Below are 17,740 nucleotides of genomic sequence, written 5' to 3'. Positions count from 1 at the left end.
GGCTCTCAGGCACACACAGGCTCAGCTGCTCTGCAGCATGAGCAGTCTTCCGGACGAGGGGCTGAGCCTATGTACCCTGCACTGGCAGGTGGATTCTTAAAGTCCCAGCACTAATCTAAAATGTCTCCTTTCTCATGACTCTTCAGAGGAACCCTAACAGCCATCATTCATGGGGCCTGGCATTTGCAGGCATTTGAGTCCACCTCACCTACCCAAACTTGCCACCCTTTCCCCAAATGACCCCCTTCACCCCGTCTGCTCCCCTAACTGCAGCCAGGGCTGGCCCACTGTCCCCTTCACGGACACCCTCTGCTGCACGAGGCCTCCCCCATGGGACTCTGCTTACACAGCTTCTTCCTTCACATGACACACTGAACGCCACTGAGGCTCAGCCTTCTAAGCAGACAGACAGCTTTTCTTCCATGTCCTCCTTGCTGGGGAGGCTCTTACGCTGCCCTCATCCTCCCACCACGGGGCTCCAGACCAAGGCCAGGAACACAGTGAGTGCTTACGAGGGAGTCACAAACGGAAGGGACATGTGTGTTAAGTCCTTACCTTGCCCTTCGGAGTTAGCGTCCAGATCACAGAGAAGGTCAGCTTGTCGGTCATGGGATTGAGGCTACACAGCTCTTCACACAGCAGCCTGGGAAGCATGGGAACAACCTGTGGACAGGGAACAGGCCATGAGCGGCTTTGCCCGATCTGCAGCAGTTACCTGCCAGCAGAGAAGCAGCCCAGAGAGGCGGGTTCCTTCCGGTGAATAGCCTGAGCTTCCAGGGTGAGATGAACATGGTGGAAGCTCTTTTCCCTGAAAACTCGGCAGAAAGACCACATTATCTGATACTTTTCTGTGAGGCTTTAATGTTACATGGGAATGTGAACCGGAAAGCTGAGAACTGGTAATACAGGGAAAAATACATGATAGCAATAAAAAAATAACTACATTTACTATATACTAAAATTGAAGCTCAAGACTCAAGAATGACTTGTATTTTTGGATATAACTACCTCAGTTCAATGGTATACCCTCTTTAATTAAAAAAAAAAAAGGAAGAAAGAAATCCTCTTCAACGTACTTTCAAATGATGACTTAGAGCCATCCTGGAACATTATTTGTTTTCTGTAAAATTCCAAAGACAAAATGAGTGGCTCTTCCTGGATATCCTGAGGATACTTCTGACTGTCTCTCTCCTGCCTTTAAATCTTTTCTTTCTCCCATAGTTTTGATTAATGACATCATCATTGACTCCCAAACTAAAAATGGCCGTATTGACAGATGTTTACTCAACACACTTACTGCAGGCCTCCTGGATGTGCGGTGTCAGGCAAGGGAACGCTGCAACGGAGCAGCAACTGTGCACTAGCTGAGGTCAAGTCAGCTAGTCAAGATCTTTCCTCAGCAAAAGCAAAACAAACCCCAGTGGTATCTTACTCTGTGTGAAGACTGTTGGACATTTATTCTGTTTTAGTAGTTACAGTAACCTTTGATATGGAAAAGCCCACACCAGTAACAAAAAATGTTAATAACTATGGCATTACTCAGCATTATCCTGAAGGATGCTACAGCTTTTGTATATAAAAACCTAATGACCACCTGAAGACTTCTGGCAACAGCTTTTTTTTTTTTTAATTAATTTTATTTGTTTATTTAATCTCGGGACACAGTCTTCGTTGCTGTGTGGGCTTTCTCCAGCTGTGGTGGGTGGGCTTCTCATCACCGTGGCTTCTTTTGTTGCAGAACACAGGCTCTAGTGCACAGACTGAACAGTTGTGACAGATGGACCTAGTTGCTCCACAGCATGTGGGATCTTCCTGAATCAGGGACTGAACCTATCTACTGCACTGGCAGGCAGGCTCTTTACCACTGAGCCACCAGGGAGGCCCAACAGCTTTTTATAAGGCACCTACTTCTAAAAAAATTTTTCTTGCTATTGTTTTTGAACCATCTGTTCAGATGACACTGTATTTTCTTTGTTAGCTTATTTAATGAGTATTCAAAAGTGATCTAAATAATTAATATTTTCTTGCATGCATTGAGTGTTTTGCAAAATAACACATATTAACCTGCATAAAGGTACTATAAAAATGGAGAAAATTTTAATACCATATTGTCTCAGGATTAAATTGTAAAGATTTCAAATAATTTCAGCCTTTGGACTAGGCTATGGACTAAACCATGTCTCCTCTACCCCCTAATTCCTACATTGAAGCCCTAACCCTCAATGTGACTGTACCCAATACAGTCACCTCCCAAAGGTGGGGTCTTTAGGTGTAATTAAGGTTAAATGAGGTCATAAGGGTGGGGCCCTGATCTGATAAGTAGAGAAGTCATTTGTGGCTCCCTGCCCTGCACACACACACAGAAAGAAAGCCTTGTGAAGACCCACACAGCCCTACACAAGCCAGGAAGAGAGTCTCCACTAGGAACCGAACTGGCCAGCACCTTCTTCCAGGACTGCCAGCCTTCAGCACTGTGAAAAAAAATGCCCAGTCTATGGTATACTGTATGGTGGCCCAAGCTGAGTAAAACCGAGTAAACTGAGTTTGTTGAGTGTGCATTATTGGGTTCTTCTCTGCACTGCATTACCAGACTGGTAGCTCAGCTGGTAAACAATCCACCTGCAACGCAGGAGACCCCGGTTCCAATTCCTGGCTTGGGAAGAGTCCGTGGAGAAGGGACAGGCTACCCACTCCAGTATTCTTGGGCTTCCCTGGTGGCTCAGATGTCAAAGAATCTGCCTGCAATGTGAGAAATCTGGGTTCAATTCCTCGGTAGAGAAGATCCCTTAGAGGAGTGCATGGCAACCCACTCCAGTATTCTTACTTGGAGAATTCCATGGACACAGAACCCTGGCTTCATGGGATCGAAAAGAGTCAGACACAACTGAGTGACTAAGCACAGCACAGCATTTCAGTAGCAAGCTCCTTGCCCTGCAAGCTTGCAGTCCAAGCTTAGTACCGTTTTTTTTTTTTTTACATATAGTTAGTATTTCTTCTCGGAGAAGGCAATGGCAACCCACTCCAGTACTCTTGCCTGGAAAATCCCATGGATGGAGGAGCCTGGTGGGCTGCAATCCATGAGGTCGCGAAGAGTCAGACACGACTGAGCAGGTTCACTTTCCCTTTTCACTTTCATGCACTGGAGAAGGGAATGGCAACCCACTCCAGCCTTCTTGCCTGGAGAATCCCAGAGGCGTCGGAGCCTGGTGGTCTGCCGTCGATGGGGTTGCACAGAGTTGGACACGATTGAAGCGACTTAGCAGCAGCAGCAGCAGCAGTATTTCTTCTAAGGGTTCAAGGCAGTATCTTTTTTCAATCATACAGCTGAACATCTGAGAATGTAACATATTTCCTGACTTTGTGTTTTAGTGTTTGTGAAAAGAAAGTCATTGCAACTAAATGCAACGTGGTACCCTGGACTGAACCCTGGAACAGAAAGATAATTGGTGGAAAGACTGGGGAAATCCAAATAAAGTATGGATTTAGTTAATAGTAATGTTCCAATGTCAACTTTTCAGTTATGACAAATGTACCATGGTAATGTAAGATGTTAGCAAAGGGTGGGGGGAGCTGAGTGTGTGGTATATGGGAGCTCTCTGTACTATCTTTGCAACTTTCCTGTAAATTTAAATTTATTACAAAAACAGAAGAGTTTATAAAAAGAAGGTCACCGGTTTTCATTACTTGATCTCATAACTGTTATAAATCTTTGACAGTCATTGTGACTGGTGTGAGGTTGTTATACATTTAAATGTGGAAGAAGTTTATGTTAATGAAATACAACCTGATCTATTTTTACATATTGGAGATTGGGGTTAAGATTTGATTTGCAAAAAGGCCTTTACCACTAAAAAAACAAAAAAGACAGACATAAGGGTCTTACCCTGTGTAATTTGGGAAACCTAGTGTAATTCTCTGAGTCTTGGCTCTGTTATTAGCAAACCAACACTGGAGATGCTCGAAGTCAGCTCACTGGCCACCCCACGGTCTGCCAGGTCCTTCAGTCCTCTAAGGGGACCTTCCTTCTTTGTCAGTCTTTGCCTTGGGCCCCCTCCAGTAACCAGAGCCACCCAGGCCTGCTTGGTGCTCCACTCGTGCACCTGTGGTTCCCTCTTTCTGGAGCACCTTTCTGAGAGTTTCGCATCTGGCCGACTTTTGTACATCCTTTAAGATTCAGCTCATCAGCATCTCTGAAACAGTTATCCAGATTTCCCCAGGGGACCAGGCCCTGTGTTTTATACCTCCCTCCTACCTGCTCCTGTTCTTTCCAAAAGGACTTGAGGTGGCTCTAAACTGTCACTCACTGTATCCCCCTGAGCTCTCATGACGCATCTATGGCTCTTGCTCTCAGCCTAATTGCCCCTTTATGTGACTCTCCTCTCCACTAGACCATGCAATCTTCAGGAATGAGGACTGTTTCTGTCTCTCTGTCCAGCGCTTTGACACACAGCAGGCACTTTCGGTTTACAAATGAATGACTGACTTTTGCCCAGAAAACAAATCACCTATTTTTTTCTGCATTAACTGTTTATCATTATCACATGAAACATTTTATGAAATACATAGTAAACTTCCACTTAAACATCTATACTTAACAAGTTGATAGGCAGCTAGTATTTTAAGTGTAGGATAAGCCTGCTTCCCAGTTGGCGCTAGTAGTAAAGAATCCACTTGCCAACATAGATGGCCAGGGTTGGATCCCTGGGTCAGGAAGATCGCCTGAAGGAAATGGCAACCCAATCCAGCATTCTTGCCTGGAAAACCACATGGACAGAGGGGCCTGGTAGGCTATTGTCCCTGGAGATGCAAAGGGTTGAACACAACTGAGCACACATTATTGTTATTGTTATTGTCATTAAACTATTTTGGCTATTTTCGCTTAAAAACTATTGGTACACTCAGCAGCTGCCCAAGGTTTAAACACTGCTTGATATCTTATGTCTTAAGTCAAGTCGCTCAGTCGTGTCTGACTCTGTAACCCCATGGACTGTAGCCCACCAGGCTCCTTCGTCCATGGGATTCTCCAGGCAAGAATACTGGAGTGGGTTGCCATTTCCATCTCCAGGGATCTTCCCAACCCAGGGATCAAACCCAGGTCTCCTGTGTTAGAGGCAGACGCTTTAACCTCTGAGCCACCAGGGAGGAAAACAAGCTAAACATTAAAACTTTTGGGGTAGTATAATTATGCCTAATTTTTAAAGGGCATTCCTTTCAATAAGCTTTCATTATTAGCTCTTAAGGCAGGATTCAGATGGACTTCTGAGAAAACAGTCTTTATATCCATATAGTTTTGTAAGTAGACAGTTATTTCCCAAAAGGAAAGGAATGAAGATGTTACAATTACATCCATGGTTTGGCATGTCAGGGCCTCTCATAAACTGGGCCTGTTCTCTGCTGGTGTCGCTGGAACTGCCCTGTGCCGTGTGTCAAGTGCACAGCACATCAGGGACCCTTGTGGGAGGGAGGCTGAGACAGAGAGCCGCTCTGAAAAGTGGCTTTCACATGTACCAGTTCTGTTATTTCAGAACTTGAGACCTGCCGCGGTCCTGGAGAGACCCTGGGGTAGGGTGCTGGGTACAGCACACAATGTCTAACTGGGAAAGAGAAGTGAGCTCTCAAGCAGGTGAGGAACCGCTGACCGTCACCAGCATCTTGCGAATGCATAGGCATCCCTCATCCCTGGAGAGTTTTCCACAGTGTCTTTTTCAGCTTCATTACTCAGTGCGGCCCACATGGAGAGTTCCTTCTAAGTTCTCAAACGCTCTCACTTTCCCTGTCCCAGCTCTACAGATCCACAAGTCCTCTGACAGTCTTGTGCAGGTCCTGGCTGAGCAGGATGGAGAAAATAGCCGTGAGGGGCGGGTCCTCCTCCCACCCCACCCCCCACCCCAGCCCCCACCCCCCCCCCACCCCGCCTCCTCCACCCAATCAGCTCCGGGTCCCGCAAGCTTTGCATTTGAAATCTCTCTAAGGAGTCTTTCCTCTCCTCCTTCTGCTGTTCGAGTTGCAACCTTTGTCTGTCTTGGAACATATCCTAAGTCTCCTAAACAAGCAGCAGAGTTCGAGAGTTGAAATTACTCTGGGTAAGATTTCCGTATCATTTTCCAGACTTTCAAATCTTCTTACTAAATTCCACCCAGTGATAATCTGGGATCCTATTTATATTGGGACACATTGTCTTTATCTCCCACAATGGCTGATGAGCTGAATTCAGAAATTTTATTTTTCTGCTCGTCCCGTTAATGAGCAAAGGCCCAAACATCATCATGAAGGCCAAGAGGTCTTCAGTACGAGCCTGCACCCTCCATGTTCAGTGGCCGGAGCTCTCAAGAGGAAGCCGGCAGAGGGCCCACAGAACCTGTCTCCAAAGAGACGGCAGAGCTGATGGGATGCTAACCTCTCCCACGTACCTGGCCATGCTCTGCTGTGGGATGTGATTGCTAGACTGGGAGGAGATGAGTCTGGGGGCGGATGCGAATGCTCCTTGTTCCGGATGTTCCTCAACCACCAGGCTGAAGACATCTACTGCTCTATTCTCTGGGGTCCAGTTGGATACCACCACGGTGCTCAACTCGCCTATGATTCTGTGAGCAAAGATCTCTCTCTGTTTTGGGGTGGTTACTCAAAGCCTCAAGGGGCCATGACTGAGGGGAGGGGCCCTCGTACTGATAAGTACCTTTCTGCTCTGGTCTCACTGTTCCTCAACCACACAGTGGCTAAGGTGATTTTCTATCTTAGTCAAAGGAGATGATGTCACTTCCTTGCTCGACCTCAAGATGAAACCCAAGCTCCCTGGTCTGTCTTTGAAACTTCATCTCTTGGCTCCCCCTGCAGTTCATACCCCAGCAATTCCAAACTATATACTGTTCCTTGGATGTTCCATGCTTTCTCTAACCTCTAATTGAGATGCTCTCTCCAACCACTTTTGTCTACCAAGGAATTTTCTATTCACAATTTGAAACACTGCTCAAAAATCAATTGATGAAGCCTTCCTGGCTCTTGAAAAAGTTCCTCTCCCACCACCAACCCAGGGAGAGACAGTTTCTCTCTCCTCTGATGCTTCCTCTCCACGGAGCACTTCTGCACCCACAGGTAGCACAGGGTAATGTCATTGTTCCCTGCCTACCTCCCCTGACTACCCCAGGGCAAGATCAGCCTCTCTCTTGTCTTTTCAGACCTGGTACACAGCCAGTACTCAACAAATGCTAACTGGTGACACTTCAGGCCACAGAAAATGAAAGGGGCTTAAAGGCTGCTAAGTCTTCTTACGCCTGTTTCAGGGCCAGAATCAAAGCTGGGTCAGGGCAGATCTTAAAAGCCAATAGGGGAAAAAAGGACACTGAAGATCCCACACTGACTTTCTAAGCATTGTGGACCAGGGCTTAGGAGAGTGGAGAGAAATGGATCATTTAGGTAAACTGCCCAAGGCAGCTGGGTGGGGGTACCATCAAGACTATAAAATCTTCTGTTAGCCTCACAGAGCAGAAACATCTGCTAAAGCCACAGCGGGCAGGCTGGCCAAGTTCAGCAACGGGTTAGCCAGGACAGCCCTGTGACCAGCGGAAAGGGCCACAGAGGGGGAAGAATCAATCATCCAGGAAAAAAGGAACAGGAGGGACTAGCCGCGATATGGGGATCACAACAGCTTGCAGGGGCCAGACCTGCTGGGGGTTCTCCAGCACCGGGGGGGAGAGGCAGGCTGCAGGGGCTTCTTCTGCCCCTTTTGCCCCAGGCCTCTGCCCGCTCCCAAACCTCCCTCCCACCAGCAGTGCCCACTGGCTATCAGAGCCTGAGAACTTGGTGAGTTTTTCCTCCTGTTCTCTGAGGACTTCCAGGATTTAACGATAAGGTAGCTAGCTCCCCACTCACAGGCTTACAGCGAAGAGATAATTCATCTGCCAGCCAACATCTCTGCTTAAAGAGTTTTCTTTTTCATATCAACACTTCCATGAATTCTGAATTTGATCAACTCTTTGCTCCACAGTTTGACATTAACAAAACATCAACACTCTGACAACCTGCTGGGGTCATAAAGGAACATCTTAAAACTCTTTGGACTCCATATTAAAACGGGCTTCCAATCTCCATCTTTGATCTCTATTATAAAGCAGTACCAATAAAATATCGTAGAGATTTATGGGAGAACTTTCATTTGAGCTGTTTCACACCTAAAATAACATAAGTGCTTGAGCTAACAGGCAGAAAATTTAGGTTTAGGTTTCAACTGTTTAGGTTTTATTTTAAGAACTTCTTCACTTATTTTTTTAAACATTACCTTAAATTCTATTATTGCCTTGTATTTCCCTCTCAGAGAAGATAGCTTGGGGATATTAAGTAGCTAGATGTCACATCCTTCTGAGCAGGACAAGACTAAGCTAAGGTAGACAGTTGTCCCCTGTCCTAACAGATATCTATCTTTTGTCAAAAAGAGTGCTTTCTCACAGGATTTAAATCCAATATACAAATTTATCTTTCCTTCTAAGGGTACCCTTATGTTAAGGAGTAACTAAATATGTATTAGTGTGAGTAAAATCCCAACAAAAAGAATTTCATGTATAAGATAGTATGGTGATATTTGGGGCTTCCCAAGTGGCGCCAGTGGTAAAGAACCCACCTGCCAATGCAGGAGACATAAGAGACGCGGGTTTGATCCCCGGGTCGAGAAGATCCCCTAAAGGAGGGCATGGCAACCCATTTCAGTATTCTTGCCTGGAGAATCCCCATGGACTCCCCATGGAGCCTGGCAGGCTACAGGGCCATAGGGTCACAAAGAGTCGGACATGACTGAAGCGACTTAGAAAGCACGCACATGGTGCTAATCTGGACAGTAACATGGTATCTGGACCCAAGATCTGTTTCACTGTATACTGTCCTAATCTATGGGAGAATTTCCCAAATCAAGCTTAGACTATAATGCTGACGTCAGTTACCTATAGGTGAGTAACACGGAATGAAAAGAGACTGATGCCACCTTCCCTACAGATGAGAAATCAACTGGCATTCCCTCCCCCACCCCCCAACACACACTCTGCCCCCGTCTGATGAACTCGAGAGAGAGAGAAACGATTTTGCCAAATGAGACAGAGGGAACCTGGGTTGGGGGTGGGGAGAGCAGCAGCTTTGAAGCAGACTTTTATAGGCAAAGTCAAGTGAAAACAGCAGAAAAGTTCCTGGACACGGTCCTTTAAGAAACACAAATGAATAGGAAGAAAGGTCAGAGCAGTGGTTCAAAGGAATCAGAACGCACAGCTGCTGCCGCCCAAGGCTGCGGGCCGGCACCACTCACGAATGCCAAGCTCGGGGGCAGGGCCCGGCAGCAGGAGCCCTCCTTCCACTCAGCTCCTGGCCTTTCAGGGCCAAAAAGCCCCAACTCCGCAGTCCCAGAGAGAAATGCTAGAACAGTGACAGTCACAAAACCAAAGGAAAGAGAAGAGCAAAGGAAACAGGCTGATTAGTTACTTAACTCCATTTTCATTTTCTGAATTTGAAATATAATTCCTGGCTATAAAAAGGAGAGTACGGCTGCTAGATAAGAGAAAGCCATCTGCTTGGAATAAGAACCTCTAGTTGGGTCGAAATTTCTTAAACATTTGAATCTATAGGGGAAGAATGTTTCACATTTATTCACCTCATGGAGTCTGACTGCTACCTCTGTTTCTCTTTCCATCACAATTTATAGGTTTTGCAGATAAAAGGGGTTTTAAAGTCTCATCTCCCTTCCCTAAGTAAGGCTCTGGGCCAGACAAAGGTTGGATTGAGTCAACTGCATTTCTGGGGAGGAGGCGTAGATGGGATGTCTCCAACCTGAGGTTATGTTAAGTGTCGTCAAGGTACAAACAGCAGAGCTGTGTTCTCAGGAGGGCCAAGTCTGAGTGGGGGTCTTGGATTTTGAGGTCAGTTCCTTTGCCTGAGTAGGCTGCTTGCATACACTAAAAGGAGCCAGAGTGGAATGCTGAAAGTCACCCCAGCAAGCTTCAGAAGAAAAATGATTTCAACACACACACACCCCATGCACCATTCATAAGGAAGAGCTTAAAGCATTTTCGCAAACTGAACACTCATGGGCCCAGACCAAGAATCGTAAGAAGCCCCCACCAGATGGGCCCCTTTCCTCAAGGTAATCGCTATCTTGTGGAGAAGGGCATGGGCAACCCACTCCAGTACTCTTGCCTGGAGAGCCCTGTGGACGGATGAACCTGGCAGGCTGCGGTCCATAGGGTCACAGAGAGTTGGACACGACTGAAGCCACCGAGCACCATCACTATCCTGACTTCTTGCTTTGCTCGTTTTTGAACGTTATGTACATGGGCTCACACAGTGTGCTCTCTTGTGTCTGGCTTCTTTCCCCATTATGTCTGTGTGTGGAGCTGTCGTTCACTGTTGTACAGCATCCCACTGAGTGCCTATACCACAGCTGATGGTATTGAATAGTTTCTAGTTTTTTTGGCTGCTTTAACAGTGTTGCAACAAATATTCTCATACATTTTCCTTCTAACATGTGCACACATTTCTGTTAAGAATGTACCTAGAAGTAAAACTGTCAGGCCACAAAGTATATTTACACATTCAACTTTAAAAGATTCTGCCTATCTTATCACATTCAGATTGCTATAATAAAAATATCACAGACCAGGTGGCTTAAACAACACCCACTAATTTCTCACTGTTCTGGGGGCTGGGACACCTAGGATCAAGGTGATGGCAGATTCAATGACTAGTGAGGGACCGTTTCCTGATTCAGGCATGACACCTTCCTACAGGATCCTCTTATGGTGATGAGAAAGCTCTCTGGGCTTTCTTTCTGTTGCTGCTGCTGCTGCATCGCTTCAGTCGTGTCCGACTCTGTGCAACCACATAGATGGCAGCCCGCCAGGCTCCTCCATCCTTGGGATTCTCCATGCAAGAATACTGGAGTGAGATGCCATTTCCTTCTCCAATGCATGCATGCATGCTAAGTTGCTTCAGTCCTGTCTGACTCTGTGTGACCCCGTGGACAGCAACCCACCAGGATCCTCCGTCCACAGGATTCTCCAGGCAAGAATACTAGAGTGGATTGCCATTTCCTTCTCAAGGCTCTCTTCCTATAAGGGCACTAATCGCATTCAAGAGGACTCCACCCTAAAGACCTAATCACCTCCCAAAGGCCCACGTCCTAAGATCATCACATTAGGGATTCAGTTCAGTTCAGTTCAGTTCAGTCGCTCAGTTGTGTCCGAATCTTTGCGACCCCATGAATTGCAGCATCCCAGGCCTCCCTGTCCATCACCATCTCCCGGAGTTCACTCAGACTCACGTCCATCGAGTCCATGATGCCATCCAGCCATCTCATCCTCGGTCGTCCCCTTCTCCTCCTGCCCCCAATTCCTCCCACCATCAGAGTCTTTTCCAATGAGTCAACTCTTCGCATGAGGTGGCCAAAGTACTGGAGCTTCAGCTTTAGCATCAGTCTTTTCAAAGAAATCCCAGGGTTGATCTCCTTCAGAATGGACTGGTTGGATCTCCTTGCAGTCCAAGGGACTCTCAAGAGTCTTCTCCAACACCACAGTTCAAAAGCATCAATTCTTCAGTGCTCAGCCTTCTTCACAGTCCAACTCTCACATGCATACATGACCACAGGAAAAACCATAGCCTTGACTAGACAGACCTTAGTTGGCAAAGTAATGTGTCTGCTTTTGAATATACTATCTAGGTTGGTCATAACTTTTCTTCCAAGGAGTACGAGTCTTTTAATTTCATGGCTGCAGTCACCATCTACAGTGATTTTGGAGCCCAAAAAAATAAAGTCTGACACTGTTTCCACTGTTTCCCCATCTATTTCCCATGAAGTGATGGGACCAGATGCCATTATCTTAGTTTTCTGAATGTTGAGCTTTAAGCCAACTTTTTCACTCTCCTCTTTCACTTGCATCAAGAGGCTTTTTAGTTCCTCTCCACTTTCTGCCATAAGGGTGGTGTCATCTGCATATCTGAGGTTATTGATATTTCTCCCAGCAATCTTGATTCCAGCTTGTGCTTCTTCCAGTCCAGCGTTTCTCATGATGTACTCTGCATAGAAGTTCAAAACGCAGGGTGACAATATACAGCCTTGATGTACTCCTTTTCCTATTTGGAACCAGTCTGTTGTTCCATGTCCAGTTCTAACTGTTGCTTCCTGACCTGCATACAGATTTCTCAAGAGGCAGGTTAGGTGGTCTGGTATTCCCATCTCTTTCAGAATTTTCCACAGCTTATTGTGATCCACACAGTCAAAGGCTTTGGCATAGTCAATAAAGCAGAAATAGATGTTTTTCTGGAACTCTCTTGCTTTTTCCATGATCCAGCGGATCTTGGCAATTTGATCTCTGGTTCCTCTGCCTTTTCTAAAACCAGCTTGAACATCAGGGAGTTCACAGTTCACATATTGCTGAAGCCTGGCTTGGAGAATTTTGAGCATTACTTTACTCGCATGTGAGAGGAGTGCAATTGTGTGGTAGTTTGAGCTTTCTTTTGCATTGCCTTTCTTTGGAATTGGAATTGATTTCAATATATAGTTTGAGGGGGAAACAAACATTCAGTCCATAACTCTGAATGGATGCCTTATGAGACCCAGGCTTGATGATATATTTCTCACTCCAGGTCAGCCTACCAGAACTGCAATATCCTCCTAAGTAACTCACGGCTCCTTAGGTACTAGTGGGCTACCCTATACTGGGGAAGCTCAGAAATTGAGGCTACAGGGAATGAGGATATTAAATAAAGGCATGACAAACTGTGGACAAGGAATGTCATCAGTAGAAATGGGTGTAACAATAACAATAAATACTTCTTCTGGTCCCAGTTGATAGGTCTTATTTGGTTGTGAGTGAACACTGAGTGGAATATGAACCTGAAAAATGTTGAGCAGACCCTCCAAAAACACACCCACATTGAGGGCCAGCCTTGTTCATTCACACGGATAGAAATGCAATGGTGATGGCTCAGGTTTCACAGCCATGGAGGGGAGGTCAGGCGGCAAGCCTCACATGCTGAAGTTCAGTGATTTGTGTGGGTAGCACATTTGGGCTGCATTCCCTTAAGCCACCTATACCTGCCCTTGGCTTGGGCACAGGTGTCATAGACATCATGTGGGATGGGGGTCAAACAGAAGTCCTCAAACACCACATTTAGGTTTGAACAGGCCACAGAGGCCAGACAGGGGCATGGATGCTTGGATATAAGCTAAGTTCTTGGGGTAAAACACTTCCTATTCAGATGAGGATACAGCTTTCCATTCCCACTGAGGGGTGACTGAAGGTTCTGGGTCTTTTAATACCACTATGCCTGGAGGTTACCTGTCACTGATAACACACTGTTAATTATAACTGGGTCTGAATGATTATGCAGCATCTGACCCAGAATTTCACAGCTCAGTAATCAACTCCATCCCCCTCTCTTTCAGTATTCTCATATCTGGAACAGCAGAAAACACCTACATGGAGGTTCTGAGCACCTAGTATAAATGGCAGGCAAAGCTGAACACCTGAATAAACCAGATGTCCAATTTTCTTGAGTGTCTTTTGCTGAGCAGAGATTTTTAATTTTAATTAAGCCCAGCTTATCGATTTTTTCTTTCAGAGGTGTGCCTTTGGTATTGCATCAAAAAGGTCATTGCCAAACTGAGGGCATCTAAATCTTCTCCAGTGTTATCTTGTAGGAGTTTTACAGTTTCATATTTCATATTTAGGTCTGGGGTCCATCTGAGTTAATTTTTGTCCTTTCCCTTCTGAGGGAGTCAGTGACTAGGGTGGACAAGGTGGACATGTGAGAGGAGCCTGGTAAATACTAGACACCCTAGGAACTTTTGGATTGTCCCTGAGGACTCCTGTTCTAGAACTGTCAGCACCTTTGTGGGCACAACACAGGCACGTTGCTGAAACCAGAGTCCAGGGATTCTAGAATGTACCCCTCTTGGGGTTGGCATGGAGACTGCTGGTATAAGTTATCCAAGACGATGTGTGTAAGGGTGGGTGGAGTGCTGGACTGTACAGGACTGGGTTGGGGAAATGAATGAGGATTCAACTATGCGACAACCCTTCTGCCCAGCAGAGATTCTTACTGCTAGCAGATGGCTGGGGCACTCACAGGCCAACTGATATGGCTTATTGGAACCTGGCAGGGACATGTCTGGAAGTCTATCTTCCACATGTCACACATGCTGCCAGGTACGGCTGAGGTGCTCAGACTTCAGAGCACAGCTCTAGAAGGTCCTGGAGCTGAGGAATGATGGGGTATATAATATCACCATTATCCACGGTGACAACCTCAGATGACAGCCATGTTGAAGCTGCAGTGACCCTGGCCAAAGTGGGCTCCAGACACAAGAAAGAGAGGCTGAGAAATCTCTGACACAGCTGATGCCTCTATTTGTACAGAGCCTTGGTTTTATTATTATTTTTTTTTTTTACTTTTTTTTTTTTTTACTGATCAACATGATTTATTTATTTATTTATTTTTCTTTATTTTTTTTTATTAATTTTTTTTAATTAAATTTTAAAATCTTTAATTCTTACATGTGTTCCCAAACATGAAACCCCCTCCCACCTCCCTCCCCATAACATCTCTGTGGGTGATCCCCATGCACCAGCCCCAAGCATGCTGTATCCTGCGTCAGACATAGACTGGCGATTCAATTCCTACATGATAGTATACATGATAGAATGCCATTCTCCCAAATCATCCCGCCCTCTCCCTCTCTCTCTGAGTCCAAAAGTCCGTTATACACAGCTGTGTCTTTTTTCCTGTCTTGCATACAAGGTCGTCATTGGTTTTAGACTTGAAAGAATATATACTCTCATAGCGGGGCGAACTTACAGGCCTTGGGCCCCATGCCAATCACGTGTTTGGAATGTGGCTCCTCTGTCTTTGTATGTGAAAAGACACACCCTTGGCAGATGGCACATTCTGGGAAATGATGTGATGGGGAGGCAGTGGGCATGGTGGTGCCACAGGGCCATGCAGGAAAACTGACATGAAGTCATCAGTGACAGTTTTAAGGTCTCTACCAAGTAAAAAACAACCCACTAGAGTACCGCCTCTTAAAAAGATCCACTGCCACCCTTCACATTGCCAGGATGACGTGAGTCCTTCCCTTTAGGTCTGTGGTCCACCTGAGTTAATACTGTCCTTCCCCTTCTGAGGGGGTCAGTGATTGGGGTGGACAGGTTGGGCATGAGAGAGGAACTTGGTAAATACTAGACATCCTAGGCTAAGTCCTATGGCCGTGGCCCACTAATGATAGGAGCATGGGCTCAGGCTCCTGGGACCCCAGGAGTGGGGCATGTCCAGAGTGGACAGCACACACAAGAGCTGTTCCTCATGATTTTTTTTAAAGGACAAACAAACAAAGGAAGAGAACATAATGGAAGCATGTTTTTCAACCCAAGAAACTAGATTTTTACCTTCTGAACCAAGTAGACACTCGTAGCTCTCTCAGCAGCCACTTTATCCAGACTGGATCCCTCAGGAATAAAGTAACTGACATCAGCAATGTGCACGCCCACTTCAAAGTTGCCTGTAAATGCACAAGAAGGTTGATCAGCCTGGAACTGAAGGCCAGGGTGACCCCTCCTGGGAATCTACCCCGAGAAGGCAGGTCGCTCTCCAAGGTCAGGGGACATGGAGCCCAGGCGGCCACCTTCAGGCTCTCCACTGACCCTCTGGGGTGTACACTAGGGTTACTTTCCTCACTGTAGTCCAAAATATGAGATTTTTTTACCCTGAATAGACAACACTAACCATTTTTGCAAGATGTTTACCACTGCTAAAGTCTTCTTTGTCTTTGAGTAAACATCAGTACACTTGCGGAAGAAGACTCATTTTGGATGATGAATGAATCCTCAGCTCACCAGAAGGAATTAGTCCCTGAAGCCTCTTCGGTCTATGCCAGCCTTCACTCAGCCCCAGGGCTGGCCTTCCTACTTGACTTCACCCTTCCCCCCACCCCAACCCTCCACGCTGCTGCTAACACCCGTCAGAACCACAGGTCCAGTGATGTCGAGCCTCTTACTCATGCCCTTGCACGGGCTCGCCTCAATCCACCTTGCCAGCCTTACAGCTCATCTTCCACGCACTCTCTATGCAGACGTCGTCGGAAACCTCTTCCCATTCCCAGGATGTATCTTACCTCATCCCATTTGGATGCTTGCTTGGCTCATGCTTTTTCTTACACTTGGGATAATAATTGCAACAGGATTTGCCCTCCCAAATCCTTCTCACCATGTAAGGGTCGATGGAGACAGAATCCCAGAACAAGACAAGATGCTCTGACCTGTTTCCCCCACCTGCACTGCTACAGTACCTAACCCATAGCTGAAGATGCTTATTGTGGTCTTTTCAGAGCTATCATCACTCCCAGACACCACAGTGTGTCTTTACTGGCTCCTGTGCTCACTGTCTGCCCCTACAGTGAAGGCTCCAGGGAGGCAGTGCCTTCAGTGTCAAGTCCACTGCTGGAGGCCCAGTGCCTAGAAGAACACCTGACCTGGTGAAAGTGAAAGTGAAGTCAATCAGTCGTGTCCGACTCTTTGCTACTCCATGAACTATAGCCTACCACGCTCCTTCATCCATGGAATTTTCCAGACAAGAGTACTGGAGTGGGTTGTCATTTCCTTCTCCAGGGGATCTTCCCGACCCAGGGATCGAACCTGGGTCTCCCGCATTGGAGGCAGACGCTTTTACCATCTGAGCTACCAGGGAAGTCCCTTACATGGTAGGCACTCAATAAGTACTTCCTGAGTGAATGAATCAACAATTAGTGTATTTGCCTGTTGTCTTTCCTGTTCTGGTAAAAGACCTGCTTTCTTTCCCTTTTAGAATTGCCTGTTCCCTTCCTGGCGGAGTTGTTTCTTCAGCAGGTCCCACCTGCTCTATCAGTTCTACCAGAGACCTGATCCGAGGTCTCAGGCTGGTGGGAATTGCATCAGAGTGGGCCTGGGGGCTAGTTAGGGTATACATTTAGGATTTACTCTTGAACATCCTCTACATCATCTATCGGATATACTGTATGTGATTATACTCATACACACCAACATGTACACGTGAAAATGCACAGAATGGACAGAATATGGAAAAGAGCACACCTGTGAAATAGCCCTAGGCTTGGAGACAGTGAGCCGCATGGGCACTGATGATACAAGCACAGGGGAACTGCTTACCATTTAAATATGTGCTTGACGGAATTCTACTATACCCCATTCCGGTTCATAGCGACTGGTCTAGGCATAGGCATGTGATCCAAGTAGATTTACTCTGAGCCTGTTTTGTTTTTTTTTAATTAATTTATTTTTTATTGACAGATAATTGCTTTACAGAATTCTTCTGTTTTCTGTCAAACCTCAGCCATAGGTATACATATTAGTTAAGTCGCTCAGTCGTGTCCGACTCTTTGTGACGCCATGAACTATAGCCCACCAGGCTTCTCCATGGGATTCTCCGTCCATGGGATTCTCCAAGCAAGAATACTGGAGTGGGTTGCCATTTCCTTCTCCAGGAGATCTTCCCGACCCAGGGATTGAACCCAGGTCTCCCGCATTGTGGGCAGATGCTTTAACCTCTGAGCCATCAGGGAAGCCCCTAACCCCTCCCTTTTGAAACCCCCTCCCATCTCCCTCCCCATCCCACCAGTCTAGGTTGATACAGAGCCCCTGTTTGAGTTTCCTGAGCCATACAGCAAATTCCTGTTGGCTATCTATGTTACATATGGTAATGTAAGTTTCCATGTTAC

The 17,740-nt window shown here is 46.3% G+C and overlaps 1 protein-coding gene and 1 non-coding gene across 2 annotated transcripts in view; both read right to left on the bottom strand.

The window, feature by feature from the left end:
* The window catches only part of DIS3L2 (DIS3 like 3'-5' exoribonuclease 2), a 362,585-nt gene that overhangs the window by 102,861 nt on the left and 241,984 nt on the right, over window positions 1–17,740 (bottom strand). Inside the window, exons 11-12 of the mRNA XM_068968636.1 lie at window positions 15,417–15,529; window positions 556–663 (exon numbers count right to left, since the gene is read on the bottom strand). Of these exons, the coding sequence (XP_068824737.1) occupies window positions 556–663; window positions 15,417–15,529 (221 nt within the window). The remainder of the gene's footprint in view (window positions 1–555; window positions 664–15,416; window positions 15,530–17,740) is intronic.
* On the bottom strand, window positions 16,641–16,713 carry TRNAW-CCA (transfer RNA tryptophan (anticodon CCA)). The gene has a single exon. It is a non-coding gene; the product is annotated as a tRNA-Trp (tRNA).

The sequence above is a fragment of the Capricornis sumatraensis genome, chromosome 3 (assembly GCF_032405125.1).
Source record: "Capricornis sumatraensis isolate serow.1 chromosome 3, serow.2, whole genome shotgun sequence".
Taxonomy (NCBI): Eukaryota; Metazoa; Chordata; class Mammalia; order Artiodactyla; family Bovidae; genus Capricornis; species Capricornis sumatraensis.
The sequence above is the reverse complement of the archived record's forward strand: the minus strand, read 5'-3'. Positions and strand labels throughout refer to the sequence as shown.